The sequence below is a fragment of the Copadichromis virginalis genome, linkage group LG5 (assembly GCF_057382275.1).
Source record: "Copadichromis virginalis isolate Kocher_CV1m ecotype Utaka linkage group LG5, C_Virginalis_male_GT1.1, whole genome shotgun sequence".
Lineage (NCBI taxonomy): Eukaryota > Metazoa > Chordata > Actinopteri > Cichliformes > Cichlidae > Copadichromis > Copadichromis virginalis.
Genome location: NC_140622.1, coordinates 1,072,153 through 1,094,092, shown reverse-complemented (window position 1 = coordinate 1,094,092; position 21,940 = coordinate 1,072,153). Strand labels below are relative to the sequence as shown.

Here is a 21,940-nt window from a genome sequence, read left to right as displayed (position 1 = left end):
TGGTGACATCATCTCTACAGACTGTGGCTGTTACATATCCTCACCTGGTAATAATAAGACTGTCCTCAGCTGCACACAGCTCCAAGATGAACAAACTGAAGTAAATACAAATTAGAGTTACGATAGATTGAAATCTTGTAATCAGAGCTAATTCTTAGTGAAACTCTCACAACATCATATCATGATCCTGGGTTAGTGTCTCGGTCTCAGATCACAACATCAGCACAGGCTTGGCTTGGGTGAGGTATTGAGTGGTTCTTGTCCATGACAGCTGCAGGTACAGTGCCATCAGCCATGCTGCACCACATGTCTGCCCAGGAACATTAGTGTGGCTGAGTCTCATGTAAACATTGTGCTAAAGTGGTGGGAAAGTGGCTGCAAGCTGGCTGCACTGTGTCCAATACTCTCAGTATGATATCCACAAACCTCTGAGTGTCACAGAGTGGGCCTGTGCTCAGCTCACTGTGCCCCATTCAATTCTACTTGCATAGTTTTACAAGTAAAATTAAATATACAAGTTGCTCAATGATAAGTTATTGTAGTAACAACTAAGTCCATGGTCATTATTTGTTAATAGTAGCTTAAAGCTTCTGCACCAATCATGGAGCACCAGGTTTAGAGCATGTGGATCTACAAAAGTAAGTCCCAGTAAGATGGGCTGAGCCTTACATACTAGAAGAAACATGTCATTCCCAGCAGATGAAGCGCCCTTTAAAGCAGGATCTCACTTTAAACCTAAAGAACTTGCTATGAGCATGCAGTGCATTCATGGTTATTATTCATACGATTGTGGGGAGCTAATAAAGTGCAACTATCACATTACATTTTATTATTAAATTGTTGTTAACAATCCCTTCACTTCTGCTTATCTAATTCATGGTTGCAGGATGGCTGACAGCTTCCATTAGGCAGGAGGTAATGTTCATTCTGGCCACAGTGCAACCCACAATGTGTAACTGACACTATTATATTGCATTATGTCACATTGTTACATCTTTTTAATAAATGATGACAGTCAGCTGAATTTGCTGCCCCCTTGGTGGAGGACATCAGGATCAGCAGCTGCTGCTCCATCACAAACACCACAGAAGAAGAACAACACTGGATCAGATTATCTGGACGTGTTTGACAGGGACAGTGTTCATGTTCATGGACATCAGGACAAAAACAGACGATGGAAACCTGCCAGATTTGAGCTAAACTGCTCGTTTCCATGTGTAGTCCCTGGGAGGTCACATGACCAACAAAGACACACAAGCTGTGTCCCAAAACGTCGGCTGCATCCTCCGGAGGCCGCATTTGAAGGCCGATGACGTCACAGCCAGGCGACGAAGGCTGTCCCGATTCCTCGACTCCTTCAAATGCGTCCTTCATTTCCCTGAGTTTGAAGGATGGGTCGGGTGTGTCCTTCGTGGCCCACCATATCCCAGAATTCATAGCACGGCCCAGCCAAATTTCAGCTGCCAACAATGGCGGCACTACTAAGTTTCAAAATTAGTCTTTTTAATCTTTCTGGGCCACAAAATAAACTTTTAACATATATTAAGGGGAGAAAGTAGCTGTGTAAACTTCAAATATCTGCTGGGTTTATCAAGACATCGCATATTTGCAAAAGTGCGCCGACGTTCTCGGAGACGTCTGTTACCCACCCGCTCGATAGCAAGCCGGGGGGTTCAATGGTCACTCCAGCCGGCGAGAGCAGCGGACTCCCGGCTTCATCGTTTTCAGACCCCGCTCTTTGGCTACTCTGGTTAAACATGATATATAAGTCAGAGGGTGGCGCCAGTGTCCGGCAGCCTCTGTCAGTGCGCCCCAGGGCGGCTGTGGCTACACTGTAGCTGCCATCACCAGTGTGTGGATGTGTGTGTGGATGGGTGGATGACTGGATGTGTGAAGCACTTTGGGGTCCTTAGGACCAAGTGAAGCGCTGTACAGGCCATTTACCATAAGTCACTCGGATAACTTAAAAATGTAATTGTTTGCCTTTTTTCTGTGTTTTATTTGTTCCGGAGTAAATCGGTTTGGCTGAGATCAAAGTTATTAGATTATTAGATTAAATGCAACTTTATTAATCCATCGGTGGGTTCCTGCGGGATTTTCACACAGCTGAATAAACATCAAACAGAAAACTGATTAAACAGAAGTGTGAGACGGTCGAGAGTTTACTCCAGTGTCCTGTAATATTTTAGATAGCAAGGAGCAGACGGCGAGTTTATTAAACTCCACCCACACAGCGGTGACACAGATCTGAAGGCTGGACCGTCCCATTTCACAGCCTCGCACTTCTGGCCTTCTCGGTCTTTGCAGGACCCGGCCCACGTAGGCTAGGAAGGCCGGGTCCTCCGAAGGATGCGGCCGACGTTTTGGGACACAGCTACAGACACACAAGAAAAGCCAGAGAAACAAAGACAAATCCAAAGAATCCATCATACTGAGTCAAAGTGATCACAGGTCTGCTTTGTTGGAGCCTTCAAAGTGGAACATGTGGACTGTTCCTTTATTACTACCACTGAAGGCCACGCCCCTCTGCTCATGTGATCACGTGGTTTGTAGGAACGCTCCTCTTCCTCAGAGGATCCACCTGTGCTTCCTCTCCTCTCTCCTCCACCTGTTACAGTGAGGGAACGTCCTCCATAATGGAGGAGCTGCTGGAAAGTGCTGAGAGTTTCCTCCAGAGTGAGACCTCTGTCACAATTGTTACGGATTCAAATATTGGGGATGGAGACAAGAGGAAAAACCACAATAACAACACTGGTCCGGCCGGGTTGAGTCAAACGATGATTTTAATGATCACACGCGTGGGAGATGGACACCGTACGCAGACGGCATCAGATTGTTAGGGTTCCTGGGTCGGTGACCCAGTGTCTTGTGTTTTTGGTTATTTGATTTTGTTATTTCATTATATTCTAGCTTTGCTTTACGGGTTTTTCTTAGTTAAGGTCCTCTGGGTGGGGTTTGGTTAGAGTGTTAGTGTTTTGGTTTTCTGTCTGTGTTCCTTTGTTGCTGTCTTCCTTGTCTGCTGTATTTCCACGTCCAGTCAGTGTCTGTGTCTGCCCTGGTCCCACGTCTCTGTTCCCTTTGTAGTGCCTGAATGTGAGTCTGTGTCTTTGTTCAGTCTGTGTTATGTGTTTCCTGTTTTACTTTGAAGGTGTCTGTCTTTTCTCAGTGTGTTCAGTTTACACTTCTTTGGTCTCGTCAGTTCTGATTTGTCCCAGCTGTGTTTCCCTCCTGTTACTCATTCCTTGATTGCTCCCTCTGTGTATTTAAGCCCTGTATTTCTCTGTGTCCGTGTCGCGATCTACCGTTTATTTTGCTGTGTGTTTTGCCCATCCACCGGTGTTAGTTTATTTTGAGTTTTTTCCAGTTATGTCATGTTTGCGTTCAGCATTAAAGCTGTTTTGGTTTAAGTTTGTCTTTGGAGTCTGCATCTTGGGTCCTATCCCTGTCCGCACACAGCCGGCACCTAACACAGATCTCAAAATGGTGGAGCATTGATCAAACTCTTATAGCCTCTGGTGCCTCCACCTTATCATAAAAGCCTAAACATTCACATGCTTTCTCTCACACAGCGCCTAAGCTACGACCTTGGCTCCCTGTTTATCTGCTCCTGCTGAGATGGGGCAGAAAACTCCAGCATATTCTGTTCTCTTCTAATCAGACAAATAAGGCGATGACTTTCTACGAACAGTATTTCTTATAACTCAGCAGTATAATGCATCATAAAACAATATCATTCATTCACCATAAATCAGCAGTCTAATGTAATGCAAACCAGTTTAACTAATGCAATAGTTATCAGCTTCTTCTAATTCAGGAGAATAATGCAAACTAAAACTACATAATAATTCACAATCTTTAATTAGGGGCATAACATGGCATAAAATAATATTATAATCCCACAACTGCTTAAAACAACACACATCTCTCTCTCTGTTTTGTGAACTCTCCTTTCTTAAAAACAGAAAGTGAGACTGTAGTTGTTCTTGGGTGAGAAACACAAAACCGTTTCCTTATTATTATTTTTCATCTACAATTTAAATTTTGTGTCTCTCTCTCTCTCTCTTCTTTATTTGTCCACTGCGATAGCTTGTGAGCTGCAGAATCACCACTTTCACAGTTGGAGACAATTACTTTTACACAGCGCCAATGGTATGTGCCATGGTGATCCATAAGTATGATCACAAGTTTATTTAGTTATTTTTCAACCCAACACAACAAACAAGCAAAAACATGATGCTGATACTATGAACACTCTACACACATGAGTCAAGATGCAGGAAAACTGCTGCGCATCTGAGGTGTGAGGAAGAAACTGAACTCTCAGATAGCTGTATGCTCGAGTTATCATAGCTCTGTTTCCCTCCCTCTGATGCATTCTCAGCCAGCTCCTGCTCTGATAATGTGTAGCTTGCTCATCAGTTCAGAAGAAACCGCAACGCAACCTCACACAGTGGTTCCGTGCTTTGCCGCACACAGTGGAAAAGACTTGCACAATGGTCAAGATTTTCATATTCAATTCAGCTTCTCCATCATGTAATTTTCAACTGTTTCATACAGGGTTCAGCATATTAGTTGTTTTTATAGGTGTGCTCTATATGTCAACAATGGCTCATAATAGGATGACAGGTTTTCAAACAGGTCAAGTACCCCTATGCACTTCATTATTTTAAATATTTTCATTGTATTCTTCATCTCATATGTCATTGCACTGAATTTGAGCAACCCTAAACTTAATGCAGATTACTTTTAACAATTATCCACCTCAGTGAAATCTATGGTCTGGAGCACAGGCTGTTGTTGATCAGGTCAATCTAAAGAATAGTCTAAACATTTTGTTTCCTAATGAAATCAGCAATGGCGGGTGAAAGCCATTCACCAGAGCATATCTGAACTGCTGCTGATGTGGGCTGGCCTTCTCTGCATGCTCTCCAAGGCTGCTGTGTTTTCTGAAAACTTCTAACATCTGACATTTGAATCTGAAGTGTATCACATCACAGGGAAAAAAAGCACCGAAAATAAAGCAGTGTGCTGCTTTTCGGTCTGGTTACTACCGTTTATGTCAGAACCGGTGCCATTACCGGTACCCATCCCTACTCTTCACCCACAAACACTGGGTGGTGCAGTCGTCTTGCAGCTGTGAGCTGCCCTGTATGATGTGATCATTAAGTTTGTCCTCTGTGGTTCTCCCTGCAGGTTTTCCAGATGATCGTTAATGGTCACAGGAGGGAGGAGAAGAGGATGAAGGAGGTGGGCTGTCAGTGGGAGAGTCCTGAGGAGGACAGGAAGGAGGTGGGCTGTCAGAGCAAGGGAGTGCAGGTGGATGTGCTGAATCAGCAGTTCAGCTGGAGACACTCAGGTGAGACTCAGGGGGATGCGTGATCTATGACTGTTATACGTGAAACACAGAGCTTCAAACTCAGGTCCAGTGTGACATGGAATAGAATAGAATAGAATATCTCTTTATCTTTATTGTCACTGTCACAAGAACAATGAAACACAGTTAGCATCTCTCCATTGTGTGTAATACACAAGTATCTATGCAATAACACAGACATTTACTGACTGAGTGACCTCAGTCCTGCTTACAGTAAACACATCCACACACTGCCTGAGGCTCTTGTGGTTGGAGCTCACATCTGAGCTCAGCATTAATCTGTCCTCCCCTCTCTCTCTCAGGTCTTCCGGGTCCTGATCCGTTAAAGCCCGCTGCTGACTGCACGGCAGAGGAGATGCTGATGGCCTTTCGCTCTCAGTTTATCAACATAGTGTCCGAACCTGTCCTGAGGAGGCTGCTGGATGAACTCCTGGAGCGCCGCGTCATCATTGATGATGAAATGGATTTAGGCGGAGCGGATGGAAGGGTGAATAACGCCCGACGGGTGATCGACGTAGTGCGGAGAAAAGGATCCCAGGCTAGGCTCTGATCGCCGCTCTCTGCGAGTTGGATCTTTCACAGGAGCTGCAGCTTATGTGATGCACTGCCAGATGTTCTCCATCAGACTCACAGGTCAGCACTCACAGGAAAGCAAATTATGACTCACCCAGAAGAAGCTTACACCTTTCAATATTCAATTGTCCAATCCACTTACAGAGTGGAAACATGAGCGCTGGCTCATCTATTTGGTTTTGCGTTTTCACATCAAAGGTTTTCACAGAGACGATTTTCGATTTTATTTTATTGCTTTATACAAACAAAGATGTTCCAAACAGCAGAACATGGCAGAGTTTCAGCAGGTTTCAGGACTGAAGTGCTCCAGAAATTAGGTCTTGAGTCAAACCTGAACAGTGAGCTCTGTGAAAAAGTCCAACAGAAACCAACAGATTAATGGAAATTTTGGTTGCTTTCATGTTGTTGAAGTAAAACGTGTCAGAGAGCAGAGGATCGGACTGTTTTGTGTGTTTCTTTCTGTAACTCTGATCAACGTGAAAATAAAAGATGAGTTCAGTGTTGGGTAAGTTACTTTAAAATAGTAACTTAGTTACATTACTAGTTACTTCTCTCAAAAGTAACTCAGTTACTTCAAGTTACTCGTTACTTTCAAAGTAACTAGTTACTAGGGAAAGTAACTTTGGTTTTACTCAGAATTCTCTTGTTAATGTGTTTCTTCCATAACTTTGCAGTCTTCTAGCTTGCTTACTTGCCACAGTGCACTGTGCCACCTACCAATAGAAAGGAAAAGATAATGTGCACATTTCCACGAGAGAAATCCCACGCCTGGACCGTCATTGACTGCTGCCATGATTCTAGCCTGCGTCACAGCGTCATGTGCGCCTTTTACATCCAACACAAAAACTGCAGTCGTGGTGCTTTCGATTGTACTCAGAACTCGGAAATTCTGCCTTCTGAATAGGAAGATGTAGGTAACACCAGACTGCAGATGAGCTGCATACAGGGCTGGACTGGGACAAAAAATCGTCCCGGGCATTTTGACTAGAGACCGGCCCACCATTATAGGAAAAATCATAAAGCCTTTGAATGAAAACAAACACTGTTGTGACAGTGATGTTCACTGTTTTGATGTTATATATGCATCAATCTATCAATCGTTTGTTGTAAGATTCAGATAATTATTTTTTAAAAGCGAGACATTTTAAATGAGAATAAGAAAGAAAAGTATTTCTTTGTGCCCACCTCTCCCTGTTAATGCCCTACATGCCCCCTGGCAACACTTTGCTAGACCCGCCCCTGCACAGTTACCAGCTGTCAGCTGCTTAGAAAAGGATCCTGGTGTTATTTGTCTCTCAGAAACAGTTCATAACTTCAACTCATCCATGTCACCTAAAAGGTAAACCTGTTTCTCCATCACCTGTTCAGCTCTGATGATCCAGTAAGGACATCTCCTGGTTTCATCTTCATGTTTCCCTCTCACCACATATCCAAACCGACATCATGACCAGCAGCTTTACAGCTGTGGCTCCAGCAAACATCAGCTGATACTAGAAATTAATATTAAATTCTAACAACAGCTGATCAAGCTTAAACGTGCTGCTGTTGTTTAGCGCGACATCCGCTGGTTTCCTCTTTCGGCGCAAAGTGAGCGATAAACAAACAAGAGAGCCGATCAGCTGATCATTGATCAGTTTTCATGATTGAAGTAGAAACGGGAGAGGGAGGGGGGAGAATGAGAGAAGAAGAGGCAGCTGTGCAGCAAAGACACAGAATAACTCCAGCTTTGTGTCTTTTTCATTGTAGCTGAATTACGGGACAAACTGTTCCTTTTCACCTCAATAACAAACGCGTAATATTTTCTCTGAATACCAGACGGGACGGTTGGCAACTCTAATAACTTATGAACAAAATAAAGTTCAACATCATTAACTTCATAGCACCCACCCAGCTGTATAGAAACTCCGTCATGCTAGCTAGCACGCAGTACGGAAAAAGTCAGCACAACGAAAATAAACTCCACCTAAACTTGGTTCATATCTGACCCAGAGAGACTGCAGGTCATAACTTCTTACCTGAAGTTCAGTTCACACTTGGACCGGCGGCCGCCTCGGGTCTCTTTTCCTTCTGCGTCCCTTTTCCTTCATCGAGAACGTGTTGCTTTCTCTCATCCACCTGCTGGCCTCCACCACTTGCTAATGTTACTGAATCTGTGGAAGCTCCGCGATAGCCACCACACGAAGTAACGAGTAACGACCCTATCTAAATCCCAGTAACGAGTAACGCGTTCCTGATTTTGGCATAATAACTAGTTACCGTGCTCGTTACCACAATAATAACGTAGTTACTGTAACGCGTTACTTAATAACGCGTTAGTCCCAACACTGGATGAGTTTCCTGTCACTCTGTCTGGTTCAGTCTGGATTTGTAAAATAACCTTGAAAATATTTAGTAACTGATAATCATAAATATCAATCATTGTAGGTTTTCACAAATATTCAGAGATGTTGTGGTGAGTCAAGAAGCTAATAACCATCCACACCTGGACCCTAGTTTACTGTAACCTGCAGTGAGTGGGGGTGGTGGTGACGGGGAGTGATGGTGAGCAGGAGCTCTGACTTCATGATTTGAACAGGACTCTGTGATGGATTTGTTACAGGTAGGAAGCTCTAATCTGTCCATCTTCATCTTCTATGTCAGAGAATAAAGAGAAGCCAAAGATTCAGTTACGGATATCCTGACAGTAGCCCCAGTGAGAGGTTCAAATAAACTAAACCTCCTGAAGGAGGACCGTCAGGGTTGTTCAGATCTTCAGTTTGGGCCAATCCCATGGGCTGAGATCCAGCTACCGGGCACTTGACTTCTCTACCCTGGCTCCAGAGTGGGACCTCTGTAATGATTTATTTCCTTTTTAGGAATCGTCTGAATTGCTCTTTGTTTGGCCACCCTGGACCCATCTGCCTCGGGAGACCAGGAGCAGGGGATGACTTATGGTCAAGATTGACATCTCAATGCTAAATAAATGTTTAATCAAAGTTGGGTGCTAATCCAGCTGTGTGTGTTTGTGATGACAGTAAATAAATGTCAGACTTACAGCTCCTGTTTTACTGCATTAAAGAGATAAGATGAGTTCAGCATTTTGACATGGATGGAAGTGAAAGCAGGAAATGACAAATGTAGCAGCAGCGTTTAACACGTCTGAGCTGGAAACACAAACTCTGGTATGAACATCATTCTTAGAACAGCTTCCAGCTTCTTTTGCTCGGCTACAGTTTGGATGGATTTGCATTTAAAGACGCAAAGAGACTAAAATGATTAGGGTCAGGAGGTCAAAGGTCAGAGCTCCCGTGGATCTGAGGGCGGCCTCACGCTGGAGAAGGATGAAGGAGTCTGACCTGAGCCAGTGTTTGACATGAACACATCAGCACTGCTGTCAGTGAGCCTAACGACAGCCGTTAGCATCACTTCAGTGTTTTTTGTTTTGTTTTTTTTTGTCCCATTTGGATCTATAGCCATCAGAATTGTTGTCTTGAGGCCAAGAAAGATGCCAAGCGGATTTATTTTACCAAGTGAATCATCATGGCCTTGCCATATTGGTCCATTTGATTGACCTTTATTTATAATTATGAATTTATTTTATTTTCAGTTGCAAACGGGACAGACATGACTGGGGGACAGGACAGGGGGAAAGAATGAAAGAAAGAGAGGGAGAGAAAGAAAGAAAACCAAAGGGGAGAAGAGACGGTGAGAAGGGGGGGAAGAGAGAAAAAATCAAACAATTTGCAAACGCTTTAAACATGTTTTATGCTCGTTTTAGTTCTTCTGATTTCAGCGAGGATATTTGGGAACTGAAACAGAAACTGAGAGATACTCAGCACTTTATCATTGAACTCAGCGATGTTAAAAAGGCCTTTCATACAGTCAATGTGAACAAGAGCCAGGTCCTGATAATATTAGTGGCCGCCTAATTAAATCTTGTGCTGATGAACTCAGTCCTATATTTCAGGTTATTTTTAACAAATCCTTGCAAACACAACATGTGCCCTCTCTTTGCAAAGAAGCAGTCGTGGTTCCTGTCCCTAAATCTAAACGACTTCAGGCCTGTTGCCTCACTTCAGTTGTCATGAAAGTCTTTGAAAAAATCATCAGAAATGTGATTATGAAAGAGACTGAAGGTCAGCTGGATCCAATGCAGTTTGCATACAGGCCCAACAGAGGAGTGGAGGACGCACTTTTGACTTTACTAAATCTGATTCTTAAACATGTAGAGAGTAAAGGGACTTTTGCAAGACTTCTTTTCATTGATTTTTCTTCGGCTTTTAATACAACACAGCCCCATATTTTAATTAAGAGACTTTTAGAACAGTTTGAAATCAGGAAAAACCTGCTGGGCTGGATTTTAGATTTTCTAACTGACAGGTCACAAAGAGTGAGAATAAATGGGGTTCTGTCTGACCCAGTGTTCTCCTCCACAGGTTCTCCTCGAGGGTGCGTCCTATCGCCCTTATTATTCACTCTCTATACAAACATGTGTCAGGGCAGACATGAAAACAGGGTCATTATTAAATATGCAGATGACTCTGTTATTGTCAGCTTACTGAAAGAGGGTGAAACTAACCACGGCCCAGTCATTGATGACTTTGTTCAGTGGTGGGAGGAGTCTTATCTCCAGCTGAACATATCTAAAACAAAAGACATGGTTGTTGATTTTAGGAAACAACAAAATGGGCACGGAGTCACTTTAATTAAAGGTCAGAAAATAGAGCAAGTACAATCATATAAATATCTTGGGACCATAATCAATGAAAAACTGAACTTTGATCAAAATTGCAAATCAGTTTGTAAAAAGGGTCACCAGCACCTTTATTGCCTTAAGAAACTTGTTCATTTCCACATTGACCAAAAAATGTTAACTTTGTTTATCGTTCTTTTATTGAGTCTGTTTTATCCTTTTGTTTGGTGGCATGGTTCGGTCAGACCTCTGTCACAGAGAAAAACTCTCTGAATCAGATAGTGAGATGGTCCAGTCGTCTGATAGGTGAGCCACAGTCTTGTTTAGCCTCCCTGTACTCTGAGCAGGTACAGAGGATGGCTTTATCAATCCTTAAAAATGGTTCCCATCCTCTAAGGGGTGAATTTCAGCTTCTTCCCTCAGGACGGAGGTTTCTATTTCCGAGATGCAGGACAAAGCGTTATAAAAATAGCTTTGTCCCCGTTGCTGTCACTGAATTAAATAAGAACTGTTTTTGATTCGAAATATTAAAGTATGTGTCACAGTGAGTTTTATATATTTACTAGGTATGTGTGTTTTTAAAGGGATGTCAAATGCTGTCATTTTCCTGTAAAGCAAATTTACCTTGCCTTTGGGTATAAATAAAGTTACCTTACCTGCAGACGCTGTGCGCAGAGGTTCAGGAGCAGAAGTCCCGTTGTAAACATATCACGGCAGACCCGACGATGTTTGCATGAACGCGCTTTTTTTAAAAGTCAGGTCAAGGCTCCAAAAGCCCAAAGGCGATATAACAGTTTGTGTTTGCTACATGGATCATTGTAGTTCAGCTTTCCTTTGTTATATTTCTTTAAGAGCTCAAAATGTGTTCATTACATAAATCAAATGTAATTTTCTCTGTAGCACTTCATGGATTTCATAAGCAACACACTGTAGTTGTTCACACAAAGCATAAAGGTAAAAACAATATACACAGTGTTATCTTCATTTTAGATGTCACAAAGTATTTGCGGCTCCCAGTGTTTTCCCGAACCCTGACCCTTTGCGTGGAAACCGGGTCCAAAAGGCTCTTTGGGTGTTAAAGGTTGCTGACCCCTGCACTAGGCCCAACTGACACATATATTTGATTCCAAATACAAAAAATAATGTGTAACCTGCTGGAAGAATGTAGGAGGTTGAGACAGGATCTCAACACTTGGTGTCTGCAACAAAAGACAACAATATGTGGGGCGATCGTGGCTCAAGAGTTGGCAGCTCGTCTTGTAATCGGAAGGTTGCCGGTTCGAGCCCCGGCTTGGACAGTCTCGGTCGTTGTGTCCTTGAATGAGACACTTCACCCGTTGCCTACTGGTGGTGGTCAGAGGGCCCGGTGGCACCAGTGTCCGGCAGCCTCGCCTCTGTCGGTGCGCCCCAGGGTGGCTGTGGCTACAATGTAGCTTGCCATCACCAGTGTGTGAATGGGTGGATGACTGGATGTGTAAAGCACTTTGGGGTCCTTAGGGACGAGTAAAGCGCTCTACAAATACAGGCCATGTAATGGCAGAAACATTCTCTAGTGTAAATCCTGACTAGTTCATTAACTACAGATCAGTTTCAGTGAACATTATTCACAGAGGGATCTGAGTTCCTTATACCAGACTCTACAGAAACTGTAACACTGTACAGCTCTGCGACTCAACAATATGACAACAATGTAACACACACTAGAATCATCAAATAAAGCCCCACTAACCACTAGAACTAGAACTAACTAACTAGCACTGGACACTTGCATATTAGAGATTTCTACCACCATAGGAGGCGAGATATCATCCTTGAACCAGAGCATCCAGCCCTCAATTTCGGACATAAAAAGCCTCGAACCACTCTGACACCATCGCCACTCTCCAGGCCACTGTGGAGCGTTTGTCTGCGGAGGTAAAGAAGTTAGATGAGAGATGTGGAGCTCTTGAGGCACTCCAGGAGGAATAATTTAAGAACTGCAAGAATACCAGAAGGCACAGAGGGACCCAAGATGACTGAGTTGGTTCACACCTGTTGGCGGAGGCCCTATCTCTCGAGGAGAAGCCACTCATCGATCGAGCACATAGAGTGAATCGCCAGCGTCCCAAACAAAGTCATCTTCCTCGGCCCATCATCTTGAGATTGCACTACTACCACATTGGTGAGGAAATTCTGCTGAAAGCTGCAGAGAACAAGAACCTGATGTATAAGGGTTTTTAAAATAAACATCCTCCCAGATTTCCCTCCCTCTGTTGGAAACGCAGAGCCGCATTTGCAAATATGAGAGGAAGACTACGTGGGATGACCGGCGTCAGGTACAGACTGCTATACCCTGCAAAGCTGTTAGTGACCCATGGTGATGTGAGGAAAAGCTTTAGCGATCCCAAAGAGACCGTAGACTACGCAGAGAAGCACCTCTCCCACCCACCTTCAAATGTATTAAAAGCAAGGATATATCTATATGTCTAACGCTGACACAGCACTGTGTTTCTTCTTTTCCCTTTATATTCCATGTAAAGGTGAATATGGAGCGTTTATGGAGCTCGTTTATTGACCAGCTGTCAGTTAGAAGGTAAGAGTTACTAGGTTAACAGAGGTTAGCAGTAACAGTACGGGGAAGTATATTGTGTTGTTCTTTTGTTGGTTTTTATTTTATCCTACTTTACTTTGTTATTTTGATTTTACCTGTTGTGAGTGCTTCCCGTAATTCTCCTTTTTCTTGCGCCGCTGCGGCCAGAGTTCACAACATTACATATTTTTGTATCTATAAACAGGAAGCTGACACTCTCCAGACTTTATCAAAGGTGTGAGCGTCACAGCAGAGGCCTTTGTGTCAACGTAGCTGAAGACAAAACACAGAAACACATGAAGGAGATTTTCCTGGCCTGGATTTTATACAAATATTCTGCAGTACATCAAAAATGAAAGAAAACCATTAGTCAACATATGAACATCACCTCTGAAGTTACAGAGCTTTGATTGGAGACACAGCTGAGCGTTTTGCATTTTGCATAATTAATTACATAATTAATTATGTAACCATAATTAAATGGTTACATCATCTTTAAAGTCCCCAGAGATCAGGAAAAGGGCCTGAGGGTGCTGTGTTTGGAGTCTGCTGGTTACAGTGTGCAGGACCTCACAGGCTGCTGCAGCGTTAGCAGAGGGCGGGACATACACAGCTATCATAATCACGTGTGTAAACTCTCGTGGTAGATAGTACGGTCTCATGCTAACCGCTAGCAGCTCAATGTCCTTACAGCATAGCGTCTCTTTGATAGAGAAATGCCCAGAGTTACACCATCTATCGTTCACAAACACAGCCAGACCCCCTCCTCCCTTCTTACCACTCTCCGCTGTTCTGTCATAAGAGGCTCAGCAGCTAAAGCAGCACACCTGGGTCTCCCAGCCTATTAAAAGCAGCCCTTTGCTTCACCTGCTTCACTAAACATTATTATTTTAAGCAGAGTGGTGTGATTTATGTAGGCATTGCTGTGTGACAGGAGGACTTTTCTTGCACACCCACCAAATGAGGGCGCACATGCTTCCACGCCCACTGGTGACTGCACACATCCTTTCAAGGAAGCATTTCATTCATCCCTAACAAATGGAACAAAACACTGTGCAGCATGTTCAGGTTTGAACGTGGCCCTGGCCTCTCTCTGCATCCACCTGGCACATGCAACACACATCCACTCCCTGCTGAGCTGCTTGTATTTGATGTGTTGAAGTTTTGGTAAAGTTTGAATAAATTCCACTTTATTTATAGGAACATTTCATCTGTGGACTCCTGCTTCCCCTCTCCTTGAGCCAGTTTGTGACGGGAACATGACATAAGAAAAGTAATTTATCCCTTTTTGATTCTGTGTATCTGGCGCTCATCCAGTGAGTTCACACTTGGCAGAAACAGACTGAATTTGTCTGGAGAACTTTGGCTTCAGCCAAGTTAGATAAACACACTGTGTCTCTGTCAAAACAGCAGTGTAGTTGTGGCACCCCTGTGAGGGAATGACCACATTAATATTATTTTGTGTAAAACACTCATGTAACGGGACATTTTTCATTGCTATATGTATTTATTTTCAGTTTCTTTAAGAGGATAGAAAATCCATGTAACAGGGATTCATTTTATGTTAGAAAGCAGTGAGGGCGGAACTTTGGTGCTTGCTCCGGGGTTTCGGGGTGCAGTAAGTGGAGCCCACCTTCCGCTGCTTCCTCAGACACGTTCTGGAGGAAAGCAGAGACGCATCGTGTCTTCCTTACTCTGCTCTTCACCTGCTTTTACAGGTCGGTACACGGTGCTCGCACCGAAAATGTTGTTTATTGTCACCATGGTTACCCACGTTAATGTGAATGGGAGAGTTAAGGCGGTCCGCCAAAGTTATTTATATGTAAACACGGGAGAAAACCAGAGGAGTGTCCCGCGCGACCGCACCGCGAGCCCGCTCGTTAGGTGGAGCGCTCGTGAAGCAGAGTCAGTGCGCTCCTATGCTCTGTGCAAACGTGTTGTAATGCTCCAATCAAATCAGTTCTGTGAGATGTGAATGTTAATAGTTCTGTTAAAGTGACTGAGTAGATTAGCTAGTGTAACACAAGCACTCTGAGCAACTCTGTGTAGCTAACAGAGGCATTCATGGGTTGATTAAACAAGCTGTGTTTCATGATGCACTAAATAGTGATTTTGCCAGTAAATTACTGGAGGGAACAAATGTAATGTATTTACCAATGCTGTTATTGAATAGAACTGTTTAGCCAGTAAGACACTGCAGAAGACAATGTGATGTGTTTATTGATATGATAAAAGGATGTAGCTGTTATGGAAAGAAGTGTGAACTTGAGAAACTGAACCAGTTAAAAAGAGTATATTTCACTGATGTTGTGAAATAAGTAAATGTAATTGATGTGAATGAGGAACCAGCTGAACAGTATATTGAAAGCTCATGTTTAGTGTTTTATAGCATTTATTTGTGTGAAATAAATCAGACTCAGACACGTTCTGGAGGAAAGCAGAGACGCATCGTGTCTTCCTTACTCTGCTCTTCACCTGCTTTTACAGGTAACATATTTGTCATCGAGGTCTTCATCCTTGGGACCCGTAACATAGTAACTTCTTCATTGTTATACTTCTATAGTTTTCCCATTTTGTGAGCTGTGGATGTGGAAAGTGTCTCAGTGACACATCCACATGAAAACGGCGTTACCTTCGTTCATTTGCACGTCAAATGAACGAGCTGTTTGGACTTTAACGTCACAGCTGATGCTTCGATACTCGAACTCAAGAGTTCAGCTTCCACTCAGAGGTACAAGTACACACAGCAAAGATAAACGTGTACACAAGGTGGAACCCACAAGTGCACAGCTCCAACCAGAGATGGGAAGTAATCCGATTACTTTTTTCAAGAAACGAGTAAAGTGAGGGATTACTATTGCAAAAAAGGTAATTAGATTACTGTTACTTTCCCGTAAGCACGCTGCGTTACTGCGTTACTAAAACCGCAGCTGTGTGCAGATGAACAATGGATAATCTATCGAGTGTGGAGAGAGTGTGAGCGTGCAGCGTTTAAAGCGTGGAAGCACTGACCTTACTTTGAGTTTGACTCTGTAAAAAGTGACAAAAACATTAGCATCCGCTGTTCACTGCGTGGGAAGACAACATGCTCACTCACTATGTGTTAATGGGCACGCTTATTTATAACTTTGATAAAATGTCATAAAAATAATTCCATGCCAGCTCACCATTGGTGATCAGGTAGTTTCTGTTCCAGTTCCAGTCCCATAAATCATGAAGCTTGCTGCCAGAAAAGCTTCAAATCTCCTTTGAAAGCTGTTTGTGGTCTTGATTGTGGGAGCTTCAGTTGTCTGACTCCAGCTGCCACACAGTGCTCACTGATATCATTTGCAAAAACCCCAGTGTGACAATATTTATCAGTGAAGCAGAAATCAGGAAGTGACGACTTTTCTTTGAACATTTGCTAAGGCTAAGCTGTGCTTTCTACCACAGTTGGGAATTTCCTGGTTTACAACAAATTATTGTGTCAACACCGCATAAGATTTCAAAATACAGGAAAATCACTGGAGTTATAAGAGGCAGACAACGACACACACACCACATGCATGCTGTTGCTATTTATTGTGGATTAACCTGTCAAGGGCAAGAACAAAATAATTCTGCCTCAAATACAGGAAATCATAGCTTTCCTGTATTTCCTCCATTGTTGGCATGCTGGTTAGTGCTGTTGCTCCACAGTAAGAAGGTCCTGGGCTAAATTATCCATGAATGTAAACGGCTGTGTGTTTCTATCTGATAGACTGGTGAGCTGTCCAGGGTGTACCCTGCCTGGTAACCTATCACTTCAGGGTTATTTCCCAGCCCTGCTGCAACCAGGATAGAGATAGGAGGATGGTAGTTGTTGTAGACCCATTCAGTTTCAATTGAAGGATTAAAATGTTCCAGGAGCTCAACTTACTCCATCTGAACATGTTTCAATCGTGTTTTATGAACATAACATGCAGGTTTACTGAATATGAAAAGGTTGTGTTGATTTAACTCAGTTGTTTAAGTTTCTGCCAAAGCAAAACCTTTGTGTGCAACCAGTGTCCACTATTGAATCAAGTAAATCCAACATGTTTTTGTCAGTGCAAGAAGGAGTTACGGTGCCTGTATTCCTGCACAATATTGTCCCGGGAGGGAGGAAAACTTTCTGGTGAAGTTTTGGTTGATTTTTGTGTTTTGCTTGACACTAGGTTGATTTTATCAGTGAGGTTTGGATTGTTTTCTTTCTCTAAGAGAGAGAAAGATGGTTTTATGCTTGGACATGTTTGCAATGGGCCCCAGTATCTGTTACTTTATTAGTATTTTATTGATTACGTTTGTTTTGGGGTTTTTTTTTTTAATATTTTTATTACTTTTCCAACAACATACAAAGGTAGTTTCCAATAATATGCTGTTGTAATAGAAACCCTTTTCCCCCACCCTCACCTCCCACTCTGCTCTCTTCCAAACAAAGAAAAAAAAGAACAAGCTCACATGAAATATATATACAATTGTACCATATGTGGCATTTATACATAATTCAAGAAAAAAAAAAACAAAAAAAAAAAAGAAATAAGAAAATATAATCAATAGGAATAAACAATAAAAAATAGCATGCACATGCTAAATAATTTCCTCCTACTCCACTCTCCTACATAAGTTGTTCTATATTTACTACTTTTAAAAATTTTTTAAATGGCTTCCAAATTTCATCAAAATATATTAACTTATTTTTCAGAAAGTACGTAATCCTTTCCATTTCCATACACTGTGTCAAGGAGTTTATCCAAGCGCCAATAGCAGGAGGAATTGATGTTTTCCAATTTATTGCAATCATACGTTTTGCCTGTAATGTACAATAATCCATAAACTTAATTTGATAGGTTGTTAATTTAATATTTTTAGGATACACTTGTAGTAGCATCATTTCTACATCCAAAGTGATCTTTTTATTTAAAATTTGGTTTATTTTGTTCATCACCTCCTGCCAAAAGGCACAAACAATTCTACATTCCCATATACAATGAAAAAATGTTCCACGGGCTTCTCCACATTTAAAACATGTATCTGGTATTCTATTATTATATTTATTCAGTTTCACCGGTGTTACATATGTTTGCATGATCCAATTGTATTGTAGTAATTTTAAGTTACTGTTAATCGATTGTTTTTGAGCTTTTAAGCAAATTAACTTCCATGTCTCCTCAGAAATATTAATATTTAGGTCCTTTCTCCAAGCTTCCAACTTAGAAACTGATGTTTCTGAAGAGGCAGAAACAATCCAATTATAAAATGTTGAAATTAAGCCTTTATTACCACCTTTTTTCACCATAAACTCCTCTAGCTTACTTAACTGGGGAAAATTAAGGGATTTATTTTGCATAGATGAAATAAAGCTTCTAATTTGTAAATACTTAAAAAAGTGTTTTTGGGGGATTTGAAATTTTGAGACTAAATCCTCAAATGAGACCATTACTCCATCACAAAACAGATCACCCACTTTCTTAACACCTTTTACTGCCCAATCCTGAAACCCTGCATCCAACTTTCCTGGTACAAATAAGGCATTTCCCCAGATGGGGCTAAACTGAGAGAGATTGTTCTTAATATTCATCATTTCTTTTATTGTAAACCAGACTTCAATCATGTTTTGAACTATAGGATTATTTGTTTCTTTCTTTAACTGTTTGGATTTTGCAGAATATAAGTACAAATTTAATGGCATTTTAAGAGCATTTGCTTCCATCCCCACCCATGACGGGGTATTTTGGGATGAAAAATAAAATCTTATTGTCCTTAATTGAATAGCCAAATAGTACCAGTAAAAGTTGGGGCATTTCAACCCCCCTGTATCAAAGGGAAGGTACAACAAAGACAAACGAATACGAGGCTGCTTCTTGTTCCAGATAAACTCTCTGATTAGTGATGTTAATTTAGTAAATAATCCAGCAGGAGGAGCCAGTGGGACATTTTGAAACATATACAACAGTCTAGGTAATACATTCATTTTAAGAACACTTATCCTTCCAATAATAGATAGTGGTAGACTTATCCAACGCTCCAAATCTTTGGAAATTTTCTGTAGTATTATATTATAGTTAAGTACCACCACATCTTTTAATGAAGGAACTATTTTAATACCTAGATAGATGAATTCAGAGTTAACAGTAAAGCCAGATACATTCTGATTTACGTTTTGATTGTACCCTTGATTAAGTAACATTAATGATGATTTTGTTACATTAACTTTATACCCTGAGAAAACCCCAAACTGATCTAATAAATCCTTTACAGCGGGCACAGAATTTTTTAATTGCTTTAAAAATATTATGATATCATCAGCAAATAAAGCAATTCTATGTTCCTTTCTACCAATCCTAACACCTTGTATCTGTCCGCTGTTTCTAACAGCTATTGCCAGAGGTTCAATAGCTAAAAGAAATAAAAGTGGAGATAAGGGTGAACCCTGCGGGCACCCTCTTTTAATATCAAATTGTTCAGAGATTATCTCATTTGTCTTAACCTGAGCCACAGAGTGACAATGTAATAGCTTGATCCAATGCAGAAATACCTTTCCAAACCCAAATCTAACAATGACATCAAAAAGATATGACCGCTCAATTCTATCAAAAGCCTTCTCCGCGTCAAGCGAAAGAATGGCTGTATCGTCCTGCTCACTTTGATTATGAAGAATGTTTAAAACTCGTCTTACATTATGAAAACCCTGTCTATGTTTAACAAATCCATTTTGATCATCCCCTATAATAACTGGAAGAATACTTTCTAATCTTTTAGCAAAAATTTTACAAATAATTTTAGTGTCTGTATTGATTAAGCTTATAGGACGCATATTTTCACACTTATTATTTAGTTTTCCAGGTTTAGGAAGCAGTATTATCAGGGACTTCCTTAATGAGTCAGTAAGATTGCCATTATTAAAACATTCTATATACATATCTAAGAGGGGCTGTGCTAATTTATCTTTAAAATATTTGTAAAGGTCAATTGGCAATCCATCTGGACCAGCTGTTTTGCCAGCATTTAAGGAGTTTATTGCATCTATAATTTCATGTATACTAATTTGCCTATCAACATTTACTTTGTCTTTTTCTGAAATTTTTGGTATTTCAAGTTTATCTAGAAATAAAGATTGCATTCTAGTTACATTATTGAGTTCAGAGTTATATAGCGTTTCATAAAATCTTTTAAATGCATTATTTATCTCTAATGGGTCTACTATAGTATTACCATTTTGAATTTTCTAATTTTGTAATTGCCTTTTCAGATTCCATCTTTTTTATACGCCATGCCAGGAGTTTGCTGGGTTTTTCACCTTGGTCATAGAATTGTTGCTTTAATCTCAATAAATTAACAGCTGCTTTTTCACTTGTCATTTCATTATATTGCGTTCTCAATAGTAATAATTCTTTTACAATATACTCATTGTTTTGACCTGATTGAAAGCTAATCTCTTCTAACTTTTTTATTCTTACTTCCAGATATTTTATCCTTTGATTTCTTTCTCTTGTTTTATTACTAGTATAGCTTATAATTTGCCCTCTTAAGTATGCTTTAAAGGCTTCCCATCTTACACTTGCCGATGTTTGATCTGAGTTATGTTCAAAGTATTCATTAATTTGCTTGCCTAAAAACTCAAGAAACTGTTTATCCTGCATCCACTTCAGTTGAAACCTCCATTCAAATCGAGTCTTGATCAGTTTTGGTTCTATGAGAGTCAAAGTAACGACTGCATGGTCCGAAATTACTATTTCCTTATACTGGCAATCTTTTATAAAATGAACCAACTCATTTGATACCAAGAAGTAATCTATTCTAGAGTACGCTTTATGTGTACCTGACCAGCAAGAATATTGTAACTTGGTTGGATTTTGATCTTGCCATATATCACTTAAATTTAACTCCTTCATGAATTGTTTGATCACCTTTCGTGTTCTATTGTGAGTATTATCCATGCCTGAGGATTTATCCTTCTGTGGATTCAGAGCACAATTTAAGTCCCCAGCAATTATACATTTACCTTGCAAGTCTGAGATTTTAAGAAATAAATTGCTATAAAAGTTTGGATTATCTTCATTTGGGCCATAAATATTAATTAAATTTAGTCTAGTGGAGAGTAGATTTCCTTGTATTATTAGAAAACGTCCATTACTATCCTTAAGCACGTGCTCAACTTGAAAAGGTATAGATTTATGAATCATACCTTCATACTGGCGCTGTTGTCTATATGTCTCTGCAGGTAGGTCCGGCAGGAAGGCTATCTTGTTGTCCTTATACGACAATTCCTTTATTGTCCTAGCGGCTTTCATAATGCCTTCTCGATCTCTGTAGCTTAAGCACTTAATTATAAAGGCTCTCGATTACGTTTGTTTGTGCTTTTGTTACAGTGCACTGAGATAAGAACATCTGAGAGGTGTGATCCACCGGTGGTGATATTTTGGTATTTTGTGAGTTCCTGATTTAACAAATCAGCTCTTTAATCCAGACCTGAGAGATTGAACTTTAAAGCGCTATAAAATATTCTTACTGGAAACAGTGGCAAAGTGTTTTTCTCCATGATTATAATGGGCTTGGGAGAAATTCACTTATATGGGACATTGATCACATGAGAAGTCCTGAGCCTAAAAGGATTGCAGCGAGTCAATCCAGTCCAAAAACAAGGAGCTGTTTTCCTTTAAAATTATGACGTCATCTTGCTGGTGATGGAGGCTCGAATAGGCTGCGCGTGAGACTCCATTATCAGCAATATCTGGTATGAATGTGTGTGGAT

At 41.1% G+C, this 21,940-nt stretch overlaps 1 protein-coding gene across 1 annotated transcript; it reads left to right on the top strand.

The window, feature by feature from the left end:
• The first annotated feature begins 5,199 nt into the window (after nt 1–5,199).
• Nucleotides 5,200–6,298, top strand: LOC146708694 (uncharacterized). The gene is made up of 2 exons (XM_085458008.1): nt 5,200–5,356; nt 5,677–6,298. The coding sequence occupies exons 1-2, from the start codon at nt 5,203–5,205 to the stop codon at nt 5,922–5,924; spliced, it is 402 nt and encodes a 133-aa protein (XP_085314134.1). The 5' UTR covers nt 5,200–5,202; the 3' UTR covers nt 5,925–6,298.
• The last annotated feature ends 15,642 nt before the right edge of the window (nt 6,299–21,940 follow it).

Coding starts and splice junctions, on each gene's coding strand:
- LOC146708694 (XM_085458008.1), top strand. CDS start 5,203: ATGATCGTTAATGGTCACAGGAGGGAGGAGAAGAGGATGAAGGAGGTG. Junction 5,357..5,676: donor GTTCAGCTGGAGACACTCAG/GTGAGACTCAGG, acceptor TCTCTCTCTCAG/GTCTTCCGGGTCCTGATCCG.